This window comes from Panthera onca, chromosome A1 (assembly GCF_046562875.1).
Source record: "Panthera onca isolate mPanOnc1 chromosome A1, mPanOnc1 haplotype 2, whole genome shotgun sequence".
Lineage (NCBI taxonomy): Eukaryota > Metazoa > Chordata > Mammalia > Carnivora > Felidae > Panthera > Panthera onca.
The window spans coordinates 98,249,205-98,267,159 of record NC_138339.1 but is presented as its reverse complement, the minus strand read 5'-3'; the positions used below and the strand labels follow the sequence as shown (position 1 = coordinate 98,267,159).

The window sequence follows — 17,955 nt, the reverse complement described above, 5'->3', positions numbered from 1 at the left end:
AGAAGTGACTGATCACTTTACATCACGGCAGGCCTTCAGGAGTTGGGTTCAGGGCATTGTGTACCCCCATTCCAGCCACCCACCTCGCCACTGTGTGCATTGCTCTCAAAGGCAGCACCTGGATGACGCTCTTAGTAAGCCCAGGCACTTAAGTCAGGGAAGCCCGGCCAATATAGGCAAGGTGTGTCCCTATCACCCATTGCCAGTGATAACTCTGTGAGCCGACTGTGTCACAGGCAGAGAGGCCAATGCAGGCTTATGAGTCCTGACAGCCCTCATGCTTTGCTGGACAAGCCAGCGTAAGTCCTCAAGGCCAAAGAGGCACAGTATCTATTGAGGTTGGAGTCAGGTGAACCACCATAGCTGCAGTCTTCTGATTGAGAGCAAGCCACCCTGGGGCTTCTTTTTCCCCCCTCTGTCAAATGGTAGACCAGACAAGGGCTGCATTTCTTTCTAGGCTTTTCTAGAAGTGGGGATTACATCAGTCCTTGTATTGGAGGTTTTGTTTATTTTAACTAAGGAAGTAGAAAGCTGATGGTCAGGAGTTCTCATTTGAGAAATGTGAATTATTTTATTTTTGATTATAAAAGTAATTCATGCTTGGTATAAAAAAAGTACAACAAGGCAGAAGTATATAAAAGAGAAAGTAAAATCTCTCCCACAACCAGCACTAAGTTAATCAGGCCCCTGATATTGTTCCCCCGTCCCCTAAACAGAGGCTACTGGTGCTCCCATTAGTCATCTTTCTTGAGGAGGCAGTTAAAATTCTAAAACTGAGTCTTTGCTGGTATTAACGGTTCTAACAGTTGGTGGAATAGAAGAGTAACATTGGTAGAAGCTTTTTTTCCCTTCTAAAAATTCAAATTCCTATAGTATAGCCCAACTTTCAAATCCACGTGAAGAAGTTAAATTTCAATACTTAATAGAAATAACATACTATTATTAGAATAATGTAAAAATTATGAAATACAAAAGAATAAAATACATTACAAAGTTTACAGAAGTTTTACTAAGATGACAAGACTTTGGGGGATTGTTTTGTTTTTTTAATTTTTTTTTAATGTTTATTTTTGAAGGAGAGAGAGAAAGGGTGTGAGCTAGGAAGGGGCAGAGAGAGAGAGGGAGACACAGAATCTGAAGCGGGCTCCAAGGCTCTGAGCTGTCAGCACAGAGCCTGATGAGGGGCTCAAACCCACGGACTGTGAGATCATGACCTGAGCTGGAGTCAGAGGCTTAACTGACTGAGCCACCCAGGCTCCCTGGGGGATTGTTGTTTTCTGATTTCTTCCTAGATTGGGGCATTGCATTTGCATTACTTGTGTAATGAAAAAAAAAAATGTTTTAAGAAAAACATTCCTGATAATGACATACTAGTACAATTGATTGGATTCAAACCAAACAGCCCAATAATGGACATTTACATACAAAATGCCATGAACCCAGAGAAGTAAAGAATCGTCTCTAAATTAGAAATCAAGGAAAGCTACATGCAGGCAGTCAAATTTGAGCATGGTCTTTGTAATGGGTGGGATTTTTCATACTCAGAGTTTGAGGGGGCATTTTAAGTGGAGGGAAGGCCATAAGAACAGGACACGTCAGGAAGAACAAAGAGTCTAGTTTGGCTGGAGCATACAGTACATGTAGGGGAAGGGACAGATAAGACTGGCACCAGGGTGGGGGCACTTGAATGTCAGGCCACAAAGTTGAAGCTTAACGATGGGTGATGGGGCTGGGGGTGGGGGCTTTGAGCAGGAATTGTGATATAATCAACGTTGGCTTAGAACAGTTCCTTTGGCCAAGCTGAGTGTTAGGAAGGGGGCAATTGGGGAAGACGAGGATGGGAAGATGAACCCCAGATGAATGCTAAGTGAGGCTTGATCTTAGCAGGTGGCATCAGAAGGAAGACAGGTGTGACACTTTATAGAAATAGCCTCAGTACATTAGGGGCCTAGGATTGAGTGAGATGAATTCAAACCTTTTTTCTTTTCTTCTTTTAGAGAGAGTGAGAGTGTGAGTGGGGGAGAGGGGCAGAGGGGGAAAGAGAATTTTAAGTAGGCTCCATGCTCAGCAGAGCCCAACACAGATTCCACGGCCCTGGGATTATGACCTGAGCCAAAATCAAGAGTAGGATGCTCAACCAACTGAGCCACCCAGGTGTCCCTCAGTGAGATGAATTCAAATCCCACTCTCCCTCATCATTACTTAGTTCCCTGAGCTTGTCTCTTCCTCTACAAAATGGGCATAAGAATAATTAGGTCATGGGGTTGCTGCCCATGCACTTATTCTAAAGCATTTGGCACAGCTCTGGCACATGGTGCCAGTATACCTGGAATTAGTTAGGGAGGAAACTGGTGTCCACACAGTGACTAGCAAGGGAGATGGTGCAGCAGCTAGGAACAGGGCATCTGGAGGTATAGACTGAATTTGGATCTCAAAGCTACTACTTACAACCTACTTAGCCCCTATCTCCGTTTCCTTAGCTGTAAGTGGGCACAGTATTACCTCCTCAAGGAGCTGCTGTGAGAATAGAGTCGGATGGTACATGTACAGTGTGCAGTATATACCTAATACTTTCTCAGAGCCCCATAAATGTTATAATCGGGTGAGGGGTGGGGATGTGGAACTGAAGAGATTTGCCCTTTCCATCTGCAGTGGCACGCTATACAGAGATAGAGACACACAGCAGGGATTGGACATGAAGGGCAGAACTTGGGAAGAAAACGTGAGGCTGGAGGTAGTCAGGAGTCACTGGCACAGAGGCAGGTGAGCCACGAATGAGCGCATAAATTGGGTTAAGGAAACAATCAAACCCAGAATAAAGGGCATTCTAGAAGCCAGAGGGCTGGGACTCTCAAAAAGTGTCATGGAGGGGCACCTGGGTGGCTCAGTCGGTTAAGCGGCCGACTTCGGCTCAGGTCATGATCTCGCGGTCCGTGAGTTCGAGCCCCGCGTTGGGCTCTGTGCTGACAGCTCAGAGCCTGGAGCCTGTTTCAGATTCTGTGTCTCCCTCTCTCTGGCCCTCCCCCGTTCATGCTCTGTCTCAAAAATAAACGTTAAAAAAAAAAAAAAAGTGTCATGGAAAAAAAAGTAATAAGGGAGCTATTCTAGACTAAAAGAGACTAAAGTTATCAAAAAGTAATGTATGAACCTTGATTGGACCCTGTTTTGTAAGAAAGATAAAAAGACATTTTTGAGACAAGGGGGAATTTTGATTAAGGACTCTGTATTAGAAGCTATTAGGATATATAGACTGAAATACTTCAGGATGAAATGCCATGTATGTTTGGGATAGAGGGCAGAGAAAATAAGGCAATATGTCAACAAGTGTTCAGTCTAGGTGGAGGGTATATGTGGGTGTTGATTTTACTAGCAAGATGAAGGCTGAAAACAAATTATATTCAGCTTACGGGTCCAGTGTAGAATGGGAAGCTGACCTCCAGGAAAGGACTTAAGTATGGGGAGGAAATACAGGCAGCAAGGATAACTGGACCCCTCTTGGGTAGTGTTAAGCTGGGGACAGTCAAGCTGGGCAAATCTTTCTTTTTAGTACAAGGGGAGACTTGTTGCTGAGGAACCAGAGTAGTCTGGGGAAGGGAGGGAATGAGAGGAAAGAAGAAACGGTAATGGAGCAAAGGTCCAGTAAAGGTGGAAGAGGAATGGATGCAAACGGGAAGAAGTAAAGGTGACCTCAGATGGGAGAGATGTCTTCTCTTGTGGCCCAGAAGTGAGGACTGTTTTGTGGGGAACCAAGCTCCCTTCCTAAGGAGGGAGGAGCTCATGTTTTGCTAGTAAGGAAGCGTAAGGCACAAACGCACCACAGCTGCCACTGGGTCTTAAACGGAAAGGGAACAGCTGGGGTGCGCTCTCTTCAAGCTGGGGAGCAAACAGGGGTTCTCCCAGATTGCTCTGATGAGGCACTAGGATGACAGGGTAAAGAACAGTTGTGGAGGCTAAATGGCCCCCTTTTCAGAACCTCGTGCCTGGCAAAGCCAACTTGCCAAAGATTTATTCATGAGGAAACGAATAAAACTCTCCTTGGATAAAACGCTCGATCCTCATTTCCGTGCTCCCTCCACCCTGGGTTGCCCTGGCGGGTGTCCAGCCACGTGGTGTGGCAGTCTTTGGTACGTATGGAAGTTACAGGACTCCGGGTAATATAGGACGGAGCTGTCCTTCCAAGAGGAGTTGCAGGAAAACCACCTCCTTGCACCGAAGCCCAACAGCAAAGGAGGCCCCTGGAGCTGGTGCTCCCAGGCATCCCGAGGCGTGGCGGGGCACAGAGCATTAAGTGATTTTTGGTTCTGCTCTGGTTTCCTAAGTGCTTCTCAAGGGTCCACATTTGCAGATCTTGGTGGGCCTGAGATTCAGCTCCCAGGTGAGGCTGATCCGTGGACCACTCTTGGAGTAGCGCTGGCACCGGAGGGGTTGGGAGTGGAAAGCGGCCCAGACCTACAGGACCTTGGTAATTATGTAGCCGTCCCTCTCCCCCAAGGGCTCTTCTTTGAGCGGAGTCTGCAGCGGAGTAGAGGCCAAGGCCAGGGCGCCTTCGCGGCGGCTCACTTCCCGCAGCCGCCCCTGCAGCGCCTCCCTCTCGGCCTGCAGCTCCCGCCGCGTCTGGGCCGCCGCGCGCTCCTCCTCCTGCAGGGCCCTGCGCCTCAGCTCCAGGGCGCGCTCGCCCTGCTCCACCGCCGCCTCGCGCCGCGCCAGCTCGCGCTCGCGCAGGCTGCAGCGCACGGCCAGCGCGCCCATCTGCTCCAGCAGGCGCGCCCAGTCGCCCTCGGCCGAGGGCCCGCGAGGAGGCGGCGGCGGCGGCAGCGGGCCCGGGGCGGCGGCCGGCGAGCTGCGGGCGGAGCTCTTCTCCAGCTCCCGTCGATGCGCGCTCTTGAGGTGCCTCCACAGCGCCGGGGTGCCCGAGTGGAAGCCCGGGCCGCGGCTCACCTGCTCCCCGCACAGCCGGCAGGTGGCCCACTGGCCCGCCGCGTGGCCCGGGCGCGCGGGGGCCAGGTGAAAGTAGCCCCAGGCCTCGCAGTAGGGCGCCCCCAGGCGGCCGGGAGGGGCCGGGGCCAGGCCGGGACACGGGCCGCCCTGCGCCGTAGCGTCGTCCGGCGCGCCGCTGTCTTCCATGGGCGTCGTCGGCTCGTCACTCCTCATTCTCTCCGCGGCGGCGTCTGCGTTCGAGGGAGAAACAGGTAAGGGCAGCCGCCAGCCACACACACACACACACACGCACGCACACACACGCTCACAACTGAGGAAACCCCTTCCGTTCGGGTAGTACCTGGGGTGCTTTTAAAGTGTTAACTGTTTATTCCTCAGAAAATGTTCAACGTGTCCAGGCCTTCTTCCCTGAACTAGGAACGCTCTTCAAAATCACGTGGGTCCGCAGCTAGCGGGTAGTTACACTAAAAACTGGGAAGCCAAGCTTCTTCAGTGGAAAAACCAGCTAAACAAGTGCTCTTGTATGTATGAGTTTTAACTTTTTATTTTTTTTAATGCTTTTATTTATTTTTGAGAGAGCGTGAGCGGGACACGGGCTGAGAGGGGGAAAGACACAATCCGAAGCAGGCTCCAGGCTCGGAGCTGTCAGCACAGAGCCCCACATGGGCTCGAACTCATAAACTGTGAGATCATGACCTGAGCTGAGCTCACAGCCTTACCGACTGAGCCACCCAGGCGCCCCTTTCCTTTTCTTCTTAAAAATGTACTGCCTTTTCAGAACAAGAGCAAGGCTCCGTTTTGTTTTCTTCTCTTAGTGTTAGGGAACAAACTGTAGAAACGAGCTGACAAGAAAGCTTTGGGAATGAAAAATGTGTTTCTTACACTTTAGGGGTGAAAGTGCCAGTTGAACAGCTTTTTAAAAACCTCTCAATGAGGGAACTTTTTTCAAAATAAGTCTTTGTTGTGTGAATTTAAAAACAACGTGCTTATGAGGAAAATGGCAGCACTAAAAACCACTAAAACTTTAGTTTTAAAAATGTATGTCTTTAGGAAAACAAAAATACAAAGCAGTTTTCTAAATCGTTACCTTTAAATTAGGTATTAGGCCATGTCCTCTCGGCCTTGGGGGGTCCCTGTCATTGCCTCATGGTTTCCAGCCAATGTAAGTTCTCAGGTGGACACACTGAGCAGGAATCCTGAGTTCTGAAGAACCATCAGCAGTGCTAGGAGTAAATTCAGAGGACAGGCAGTGAGTAAAAGAAATTCAGCAAACCGCTCCCTAAACATAGATACTAGAAATGCTGGCTAGCACCATGTTCGAGTGTTCATGTTTTTCTGACCCTGTCACAGGTGCTCCAGTTACAAAACAAAATTTGTTTTCTTTATTGCTCATCACAATGCAGTGTTCCCTTCTATATATTTAAAAGATAAAAGGCTTGATCACTACTTTTAATGAAGGAAGAAAATAAAGAAAAGTAAGAGCTACTTGCTCTGTCCAACGTGTATGTTGTTAAAAGGATCCAAACACAACCCAATGACTGTCACTGCAAAGTCTTTTCTGTTAAAACAATTTATCATAGCAATAACCTACCAACCAAGGGGGAATAAAAAAGGTGAAGTTGATTCTTCAGAAAGTAGCTTCACAAAGGAGCAAATGTGTGATTCTAAACAACTTTGTTCTGGAACTTTAAAAATAGTAAGAGAACACGTGGAAGACTTGGAGCTCTTCTGAGAATTTATTTCAGGGGGAATATCAAGGCCAAGATGCGCCATGAGATAGTCAGTGCCCATTCATACTGTCAGGCTTTGAGCCAGCAGCAGTGGAGGTAATAAAGTTCCAGAATCTTTTTGGTTAAACGTTAACTGGGAATGATGGAAGGCAAAGTTGGAAAAATAAGTTGCTATAATAGCAGTAGTGTTTAGCGTAAGCTTTTATTTCAATTGCTAAGATTCTTGTTACAGATACATTACAGTTTTCCAAAGCTCACTTTTCCCCCACCAAGCAAGTCTAATCAGGCTCAGGCGTGACCTTTAACATATCGCTCGTATTTTTAAAAAAAGAGGGAATTTACCAGAATCATCAAAAAAGACAAGTAAGTACCAGCCTTCTTCTAACAAAAGAAATAGCTATTTACATATTTTCTGATACATTAGGCATTGATTTGAATATGGTTACTCATGAAGGCCAATTATGATAAAACATCTTTAAAAATTAAAGGCTAGACTTTCTCCAAGAGATTTACTAAATCCCTGAAGTCCACAAAAAGGGAGTAATAGGATGAGGAGGGGAGTTACAGACCACTTTCAAGGATAATTTTCTTTACGCTTAGTAAACATTATGGTTATATAACATTATGGGTAGTCAACAGACCAGATTTTAGTATTAGAGTTTGTTTTTGTTACCCAAATTTACCTAAAAAAAATTTTTTTTAGAATTCCATTTCGTCTACATTGGAATCTTCTCTTTTCAGAGTTCCTTGTTTTATTGCTAAACATAAACAAAAGTGGAGAGAATAGTTTTATGAATCCTTGTTTTTTTATAAATTAAAAGAGATTTAAAGGTATTCTAGAATATCAAGACTATTACTTTGAATTCTGATATGCTTTCTTGAGCTGGGGGTTGAAAACTATGCATAAGCTGTAGACTGTCTTACCTGTGCCACACTCTGAGAGTGGTCATTACTGAAGTGCCCCTAAAAGTACCAGAGGTGAACGATTAGTCATGCTTTACCTCCCTGCAAGATGTCTCTGGGTTTCTTCAAAATCTGGGATGCCCAGAGGAGTGCCACATACATGAATGCCATCTGTTATAAGAGTGAAGGTGGAAACAAGAGTGAGAAGCACTGATTCTGATGTCTTAATCAGAATTAAGACTTAGTGGACTTAGACTTAGTGGACTGCCTCATCTGAGCCATGGACAAGCAGCACTACAAATGTCGGCCAGCACAGCGCTGCCCCTCCAAGGGCAGCAGAGGGACATCCTCTGCCTTGGCAGGCCTTCGCTCTCGGAGGTCTTAACCGGTGGAAGGCAGCACAGTACTGAACTGCCTCACCTTCTCAGTCCTCCGCATACAGCTACACTCTGGTTCAATACAGTCTTCTGTTCAGACTAAGTATCTAAACGGTGACCAGCAGTCTGTGGCCACAAGTCATAACAGCCTTCCTAGTTCTGCTAAACAACCCCTCAGCTTGTTTCAACTTTTCCTACAGTGCAGAGGGAGGGAAACCGCCTAGCCAACCATCTTGGCTTGGAAGAGAACCCTTAGTTAGCATCTTCAGTCACAACCCTAATACACAAAGAGCTCTAACAAACCGTCAAGAAAAAGACAAATAACCCAATAAAAAATGGGCAAGAAATATGAATAGGCAAATGACCTAAGAACAAAATTAGATGGCCAAGAAATATGTGAAAAGATACACATCACTTCTATTCAGGGAAGTGCTATTAAAGTAACAATAAGGTTTCAGATCCGTCGCACTAACAAAAATGAAGAGGTCTGTCAGCCAAAGCTAGAAGGGAGGCAAAGAAAAGGATATGTTCATACATTACTAGTGGAGATGTGAAGGCTTTTAGGAAAGCAATCTGGCAATTTCTATTAATTAAAAATAAATACAATCAGGGATCCACTCCTGGGAATCTATTCTGTAGAACTAAAAGTACTAATACGTAAAGTAATGTATTAGGATATTTAATACAGTATTATCTGGGATGTCAAAAAACTGGAAACATGGGAACACCTGTCAGAGAATAGCTGGGTAAATAATGTGTTCACACCAGGGAATTTTGTGCAGCCATTCAAAGCATGGATTGGAACTCTGCTAGATGACCTAGAGGGATTTCTGGAGGAATTCTACAGGGAGAAAAGTCAGATGAAGTATGTATAATATGTCATTATTATTAAATAATATATAGATCTGTGTAGGATATATTAAGATTTTATATATATCTGAATAAAAATAAGGAGATACACGGTTGGTTGAGGGACGGTTGAGGGTGTGGCAGCTAGTGTGAAAGGAGAAAGGGAAGCATCCAACACAAAAGAGGAAAAAGGTACTAAGAAAGCATGCACATCTGTGGACACATTTAGGTAGACTACATATATGGCAGGGTCTGTACATACGTAGAGAGCAAGATGGAGTCACTCATGTCAGGCAAGGATGTAATGAATCAAGAAAGCAGACAAGGGTGATGAGCTGAGAACAGATACTGCTAGAACTGTTAACTGCCTGGGGGCACCCAGAACTGATAACCAGCAAAACCAAGGGAGCCTGGAAGAACCGAGAACCGATAATCTTTAGACCCAGAAGAAGTCTGAAAGGGCTAGACTGATGAAACTCGTTTAAAAAGGGAAGATTGTTGAGGCAAACTGCCAGATTCTCCAGATGCTGACCCTTCCATGTCCCACTGGCATCAGGCAACTGCCACTGAAGGCTCTGCTCGTTTGATCTCTGAAAGTGATGGAGATCCTCCACTGCTTGAACACAGTAAGCAGGAAGCGCTGAGTGGACCCATACTGGTCAAGGCCTCATCCCAGCTGTGTGCTCATGGACTGACTTCGCATTTCATTCATTAACTTACCCTTACTGTATCTTTCTTGTTTTGCGTGTCACGTACGACGCCAAGTTAAACACGTAGTGAAAGGTCTTTGAGTTTGGAATTCTGAATCTGCTTTACAATTATGTTAACCTTGCTTTATGATTAAATAAAGCTGACATTGTGGAAAGACAGAACTTGTGTACATGCCTTCACAGAGTGCTCGTGACAGCATAAATACAAAATAATTTAATGAAACAATCCTTGGGTATGTGAGCTCAGGCTGGGCTAAGCAACCTTAACTATGGAGACTGGAGGATCAGTCCGATGGGGCATAGGGTGCTTCCATCTGGCCGTGGAAGGAACCCAGTGTGGAGGGTTGCTCGATATCAGGTGGTTTGCTGTGCCCTGCCTGAGCAGAAGGAGAGTCTCGATCCACACCTCACTCATCTCCCTAGCACAGGCAGGCACTCAAGGGACACTGCATTCAATGTAATGACCTGACTCTACTTTTCTTAGGCCCAGCTCACCAAGTCCCAATCTCCCCATCTGTCAAGGGAAATGATAAGATTATCTGCCTCTAAACTGGTGGCTGAAATCAAATAATGCAAATGATCTCACTGTTGGACTCTCCAGTGCTATATCATATAAATTCAAGGCATGAGCAAAAAGAAGCTACCAGCATTTACTGTTCATACATGCCCACATTAAGATCTTAGTAGCTAAAGGCAGTGTTATGTCTCTCTTTGACATTCTATTATTCACTACAATAGGTAGTTTAAGTTGGAAGAATTCCCTTGAGGGTTTTTGAATATAAAAAACAAAGAATCACAGATCCACCTTCCCTCCCCAACCCAATTTATTTTCATTTCCTAAATTGACCTGCATGCAAATTAGGTTGCTCACCTCTCAGGTAGAAAATGATGGAGGAAAAAAAAATTGATGGGGAGGTCTGGTTTCCTGGAGCCCTTTGATATGCATTTCTTCCTTACCAAGTACCCAACAAAAACACACACCTATTAACTTACGGTTAGCTAATATGAAGAAAATGAAAAATAAGAACTCCCTAAATTTTTCCTTAGTTTTTTTTTTTTAAGACAGAGGTGGTTTTTTTGTTTTGTTTTTATGTTTATTTTTGAGAGACAGAGAATATACACCTTTGAGTGAGGGAGGCACAGAGAGAGAGGGTGACAGAATCCAAAGCAGGCTCCTCGTTGTTGGCACAAAGCCCAACATGGGCCCCGAACCCATGAACCAGGAGATCATGACTTGAGCCAAAGTAGGACGCTCCACAGACTGAACCACCTAGGTGCTCTTCTGCTTAAACAGTTTTTAAATTATAAGAAAGGTGCCAATGAATGTGATTATTTTCCTTACATCCATTCACTCCATCCATTCTCATTCAAATTGCTCATTGTGCACCTGCTCAGGGTCAGGCAAGGGCTTACTACCCAGGATGCCAAGGGAAGACCCACATAATCCATCCCCTCCAGAAGCTTACCGTCTGGTGAGGAGAGATGCTTCCAGCAATAATTCTGATAGAGGTGGTAAAGGTCAGAGCAGTGTTCACACATGAGTGTGAATTCCATCACACGGTGTCCATGCTGGGGAAAGGGTAGGCCTTGGGGGCCCTATACAACTGTTCATGCAGAGATTCCTGCTTCAGCATCTCTTCCCTTTCCACCTCCTTCAGGGCCCAAAAACACATTGCCACTAGTGCTAACTCTCACCAAGTTCTTTAGTTTTATAACTAGACCTCCAAGCTCATATTTTATTTTTTTAAGTTTATTTATTTTGAGAGAAAGCAAGAGCATGAGTGGGAGAGGGGCAGAGAGAGGGAGACAGAATCCCAAGCAGGCTCCATGCTGTCAGCACAGAGCCTGACATGGGGCTCGATCTCACAAACCCTGAGATAATCTGGGCCAAAATCAAGAGTCAGACACTTAACTGACTGAGCCACCCAGGTGCCCTCCAGCTGGTATTTTAAAATAAAATTTCTTCTTCTTTTTTTTTTTTTTTTTAACTAGGCTCCATGCCCAACATGGTGCTTGAACTCAAGACCCTGAGATCAAGAGTCGGGTGCTCTACCAATTGAGCCAGACAGGTGCTCCTAAAATAAAATTTCTTGATGCTAAATGAAAGTAGCTAGGGGCACCTCGGTGGCTCAGTTGGTTCAGCCTCTGACTCTTGGTTTTGGCTCAGGTCATCATCTCTTGGTTTGTGGGTTCGACCCCCACGTTGGGCTCTGTGCTGACAGCATGGTGCCTGCTTGGGATTCTCTCTCCCTCTCTATTTGCTCCTTCCCAGCTCATGTGCACATTCTCTCTCTAAATAAATAAGTAAACTTAAAAAAAAAAAGTGGCTAGCATGAAATGAACAGTAGAAGTTTTTTAGTCCGGTTTCAGAGGGAAAAAAGCTGAAAGAAAAGCAGATTTTTGTTATTTCATGGAAGAGGAGAGAGTAGTAGTGTACCACCCTCTGCTCTCTCCCAAAGGGAGTTTCATTTGAGTATCCACTATTTGGAAGGGATGGTAAGAAGTTAAAGTCTGTGGAAGATAATAAATTCACATGAATTACTTCAAACTGCATTTAAAGTTTTATTTGCAGTTCTCTGAAGTTCCAGTCTTCTCAAAACCTATCAGATTAAAATGGAGATTCTTCAGTATGACCCCCCTGAATACCAGTATAGAGAATAAGGGAGATCAAAACCTGGATGAGTAATTTGTGTAAATATGTGTGTATGTACATAAAAAACATGACTGGAACATTAAAAAATCATCCTATAAAACAAACTAATTTTTTTTATTTTACACTTAAACCTGAACATAGACAACATATTAGGCAAGCTAAAGGCCAAAGAACCAGGCAATGTTCTCAAAAGGGAATAACAAATGAATTATAGCTGTATTTGTCCTTCCACACCCAAGGCCAATCACTTCAGATGGATTAATCTGGCAGGATTACAAACAAGTATGTGTAGGTTGAGCCTGGATTTTAGTAAGAAATTCACACTAATGCAAAATCCACATAGATTTGTGTGGAAACAATAAAAACATTTTCATTTACTTCATCCACCAGTAACTTTAATCAAAGCAGAACATAATAATTAAAACAAATAATTAGCCTTGACAATTGACCCAAATATCAAGGAAAACACAATTCATTCATCTGTTACTTGTCCATCTCTGTAGAAATATTAGTTTACTAATATTAATTAATGAATTAATCTGTTTATAAACAAATCGAGACAATTAGAAAAACTAGTCTGGAATCACCAGGCTGAAGACTTTGATGAAGTTAAAAACCAAGTAAAGTGTAGATACTTGGCTCAGGCAAGAAAGGGATAAGTGTGAAAATATTAGATAAAGGTTACACATGGACTTTAAAAAAATTTACTGGACCCACAACTAATTATATGGAGAGTCAGAGATGTTCTCTACATGTCTTAAGCCAAACTCTTAGATACCTCTACCATTAGCTAAAAGGCTCTGATGTATTCTCTCTTCATGCATTTTTTTAAATGAAAATTTTCTACCCTGAAGTGGACCTTTAGTTCAGGCCTACATTACTTTAATACATATGTTCCTGAAAAGAAGAGTGTTGATCCATTTTGTCTTGTAAAATGCATACTTTGATATGAATTAGAAGAATTTAAAGCTGTCCTACTTTGAAGGCCTTTGTAACAAAGAATTTTTAATTGAGAATTTCCTTGTTTTGGCTCTTGGCCATTTTACACATTGTTGTATACTTTTTATTGTCCTTTGCCTCAAGCTATTTTTGGCCAAAAAGGGTGTACAAATAATACATTAATGCGAAGTGCATAAAATAATTACCCTAATTATGTTAATTTATTAAGCTCGCTCTACAACAGTTTCTCTTAAACACCCTATCCATGTAGTCTGGGCTAATTAGAAGTTCGGATGGTGGTTATTTTTTTCTTTCATGGAAGGAAAAATAATTTTGCTTGGTAAGCTTGGGGCATTTGGCTACTGTCAGTAGTTACAGCAAACTGCTCCTGTGTACTCAGAGAGGATCAGAAAATTCTTTTGTTTGAGTATCATGGAAGTGGGGGCAGGGATTGTTTGAGCATTTGGCTCGCATTCCGTTTTCTCTTCTCCAAAATTTGAGACCTTAAGATAATCTCAGAGAAAGAGCACACTACAGGGCACCCAACCACTTGCACTGTTAAAAGTGTGACTGCAAAAAAGGCAATTTTACTAAAAAGGAGAGCAGATGATTTTCGATATTCCCAAATAACTTTTTTGAAGGGATACTGTGGAGGAGCAAAAATGAGGTGCTAAAAGAAGCTGATCGGTGCCTTTATTCAGACTTTGGGGCCACACGCATCTTTTACACCGGGGACAACCTGACCACCGCGAAGGAAGGGCACGTCCGGCGGCCTCTGCACCAGCCAGTCTGTGATAATAGCGGACACTGGCGTTTGCGGGTCGAAGGCTTACCTGCGGCCCCGAGGCTTGTGGCTGGTCCCCTCCCCCCACCCCTGGCCTGCGGCGCCCTGACCCAGCCTCCGGGAGCGCCACAGCATGCGTGGTGGCGCACACTCACCCCATCACCCCCGAAGCGTGGCGGGAGCGGAAGGCGGGCTGGAAGTCTGGGATCGCCCGGTCGCCTCCAGGATCCTCGCAGACATTTTGTCCTGTGCGGAAACCACTGCGCGCGTCTCCCTTAAAGACACAGCGTTCAATTCACGCTTCTGGGGGTAAAAGTGGGGGTGGGGTGGTAACGTGTGGCCTATAGGGGAAAGGACTGGGGAGTCACTCCTTAACTATCCAGGTCCACGAGTGACAGACTTGTGGTTGCCAAGGTTTAAAAATGATACAATTGTTTAGTGCTTTTAGAAAATGTAATTTTTATTTTATACTTTTACATTAACCTTCCAAGACCTGGATTCCTATCTTGAGTCTGAGTGCAGTTTGCATCTTTTCAGGTTTAAGGAGTCTGATGGTTCAAGTTGTTGCCAACTGAACCACGGTCTGGACAGATAAAGGTTGGGCTCGTTGGTGCTCTAAAACTTAACAACGCTAGCTAGTGGTATCAGTCACCTTTTTCATGGATTATGTTGAGGTAACAACCCCTACAACTCAGTGATTTACAATAACAAAGATTCATTTCTCAAGCAAATTATATCTGCTGCAGGTATCTTTGGCTCTATTCCACTAGTTTCATTCACTCCAGGCTCCAGGTTCAAAGATCAACTTTTTTGGGACACACTCACCTCACCACGTGCTGGAATCAACTTTGAGGGAAGAGGAGTCCTAGTTTGTAGTGTTTGCTGTTTCCATGATGTAAATACTCACCTGTGATGTAAAAACCCACTATGGCTGATTTCAAGCTACTTTTAACAAGCTACTGTTAACAAGTTTAACAAGTGGCTTGCCAAATTTCTGGAAATGTTACAATCAGCTCTTATACACCACTGGTAGGTGCTGCTCTTAAAACTTAAAACACATTCTGTGCACCTCAGTTCTGCTCACATTTTATTGGCCAAAGCAAGTCATATGACAAAGCCTGTTGTCAGTGGGGCCAGAAAGTACACTCTCAAAAGGAAACCTTGCAAGTTATATGACAATGGGCAGAGATTGTATAATTCTCTTAAAAGGAGGACAGGAAATTTTTGGTTACAATAATATAGTCCACTTATATGCTTTGGTTCAAGTAGTTTTTTTTCAACCTTATTTTTTCTATAAATTAGACATTTTTCTAAGTTTCAAAGCCTATTAATGGAATTTCTCCTTACCATTCCAAGAATGGTTTCAGAAGAGACTGGTTGGATGTCTTAAAAGGGATAAATTTGCAATGTGAAGATTAACTATCAGGTTAATGTTTTTCTTCTCAGAAGGATACTTAATGCTGTGGATGTCTGCTTAAAAGAATAGTAACTAGTATAAATGTATCTGGTTAAGTCATCTCTTATTCATGGCTTAATTCATAAACAAAATTTTAAAGTTTATTGTTATCTGGCAATCCTTTTAACAAGAGGCTTTATTTATTAAAAAAAAATTTTAACGTTTATTTATTCTTGACAGAGAGAGAGAGACAGAGCATGAGTTGGGGAGGGACAGAGAGCGAGGGAGACCCAGAATACGAAGCAGCCTCCAGGCTCTGAGCTGTCAGCACAGAGCCCGACACAGGGCCCGAACTCATGGACTGTGAGATCATGACCTGAGCTGAAGTCGGGCGCTCAACCAACTGAGCCACCTAGGCACCCCTATTTATTTATTTATTTTTAACGTTTATTTATTTTTGAGAGGCAGAACAGAGCGTGAGCTGGGTCAGAGAGAGAGGGAGACAGAATCCAAAGCAGGCTCCAGGCTCGGAGCTGTCAGCAGAGCTGACAGGGCTCAAACCCACTGACCATGAGATCATGACCTGAGCTGAAGTCAGATGCTTAACCGACTGAGCCACCCCAGCGCCCCTAACAACAGGCTTTATTACTTTGAGTACTTTAAAAATCCATTTTTTAGACTGATCAGGTAATGAGGTACATGATATTTTCATTAGTTCATAGAATAGTTTTTACTAAGTGCTGGTTGTGAACAAAGCACTGTCCTAAACCCGAGTAGGAGTCTGGAAATTTGAGAGACCATTCCTGCCCTCAGGAAGATTATACTTCAGTAAGACAGTAAGACAAATTCAACTCCAAGAGGAAAGTGGAAAGTTATATAAGAGGAAACATTCAAGTGCCACACCAATTTGAGAACAGCTCCTTTTTTTTTTTTTTTTTTTTTTTACTGGCAGCATTTAACCAAAATTTGAAAAAGGGTAGGATTTGGACTCTTGAAATTACATGTTTGTTATCCTAGCAAGATGTGCTTTGGATTTATTTTCAAAGTCCAGAGAAACAGAGTCTGTTTGTCTTCTGTGTTTGATTCAATGCCTAAACTTTCTTATAATCTAAAACGTCTTTCTTATAGTTTTAAATTAACTTTTAAATAAATTATAAAATATTTCTCAAATACCTAATAACTCTTCTTCTTTGTCCCACACTCTTCAAGTTTCAGCAAGAAAAATGCTCTTCAATTCTTGTTTTGGTAGTGGCAGTTCCCCTAACCTTCATCATGCATTTATTTTTTTTTAAGTTTACTTATTTATTTTGAGAGAGAGAGAGAGAGAGAATATGAGTGGGGTAGGGACAGAGAAAGAGGGAGAGAGAATTCTAAGCGGGCTCCACACTGACACAGACAGAGACTGACATGGGGCTTGAACTTTTGAACTGTGAGATCATGACCTGAGCTGAAATCAAGAGTCAGATCCTTAACTGATTGAACCACCCAGGAGCCCCCATCATACATTTAGCAATAAATAAATAACATTTAGTTTTCATCAGAAGACCTCATTTCTCTCCCCTCCTCTGGATGTTGGCAAAGCATTAAGACCTGCATTTCATTGGTAACATGGAATATTTACTCACCAGATGCTTGCCAAAGATTATAGCCTTGAAATCTGCTGTCTGACCTTACCAAAAACCCATTGTGAGAAAACTATTTATGGAAATTACCTCAAAGACATAAAATTATAGAGCTGTGTACTTGGACCATACTCTTTTGGTACATTCTATATGTGCTTTTGGTCTGCAGTTTCCTTGTGGCATTTTTGTCTGGTTTTGGTGTCAGAGTAACACTGGCCTCATAAAATGAGTTGATAAGTATTCTTTCCTCCTTTCTGGAAGAGTTTGCAAAGAACTGGTGTTTGTTTGTTTGTTTGTTTGTTGGTTGGTTTTTAATGTTTGGTAGAATTCAACAGTGAAGCCATTTGGGCCTGGGCTTTATGAGTAGTTTTTTGATTAATTCAATCATTTCATTTGTTGTAGGTCTATTCAGATCGTCTCTTCCTTCTTTTTTTCTTTTTTAAATTTTTTTAAAAAATTTATTTTAGTGAGAGAGTATGCCCAAGTGGGGGAGAGAGGCAGAGGGAGAGACAGAGAGAATTGTAAGCAGGCTTTACACTCATCATGGAGCCCAACGTAGGGCCCAGTCCTTGACCCTGGGATCACGACCTGAGCCACAATAAAGAGTTGGACACTCAACTGGTTGAGCCACCCAGGCACCCCCATCTCTTCCTTCTTGAGTCAGTTTTGGTAGTTTGTATCTTTCTAGGAATTTGTCCATTTCATCCAAGGTGCCTAATGTGTTGATGTACAGTTGTGCCTATTATTCCTTAATTAACTTTTTTTTATTTCTGCAAGGTTGATGGTAATGTGTCCTTTTTCATTTCTGATTCCTAGATGTGCACCTTGTAGGAAATAGCTGCATAAAATTTCTTATTGGGGCTAGTGTCATGATGCATCCACATGTTGTCCACTGATTCCTACAGTGGTTTTTTTTTTCTGTAGGATGTAGAGGAGACCATTCTCTGATCTCTCAGTGTCATAAAAAGCTGTGCATCCCCTGAGCAAATAGGACCATTTAATCCTGTGGGCACTGTGGATCATTCCACAAACTGTTTCCTTGCTTCAGCTGCTA

The 17,955-nt window shown here is 43.4% G+C and overlaps 1 protein-coding gene and 1 non-coding gene across 10 annotated transcripts; both read right to left on the bottom strand.

The window, feature by feature from the left end:
• Positions 1-545: 545 nt before the first annotated feature.
• ZBED3 (zinc finger BED-type containing 3) lies at positions 546-14,171 on the bottom strand. 9 transcript variants are annotated; one of them, XM_060635512.3, is made up of 5 exons: positions 14,039-14,163; positions 10,974-11,159; positions 7,670-7,742; positions 6,026-6,161; positions 546-5,168 (listed from the first exon to the last, which is right to left on the bottom strand). In XM_060635512.3, the coding sequence occupies exon 5, from the start codon at positions 5,149-5,151 to the stop codon at positions 4,450-4,452; it is 702 nt and encodes a 233-aa protein (XP_060491495.1). In that variant the 5' UTR covers positions 5,152-5,168; positions 6,026-6,161; positions 7,670-7,742; positions 10,974-11,159; positions 14,039-14,163; the 3' UTR covers positions 546-4,449. The 9 variants fall into 9 exon arrangements, with proteins under 9 accessions (XP_060491495.1, XP_060491499.1, XP_060491497.1 ...); XM_060635516.3 differs by lacking the exon at positions 7,670-7,742 and adding an exon at positions 7,593-7,631; XM_060635514.3 differs by having other exon boundaries at positions 10,974-11,111.
• LOC132682627 (small nucleolar RNA SNORA47) lies at positions 7,869-8,006 on the bottom strand. The gene has a single exon (XR_009611798.1). It is a non-coding gene; the product is annotated as a small nucleolar RNA SNORA47 (small nucleolar RNA).
• Positions 14,172-17,955: the final 3,784 nt, after the last annotated feature.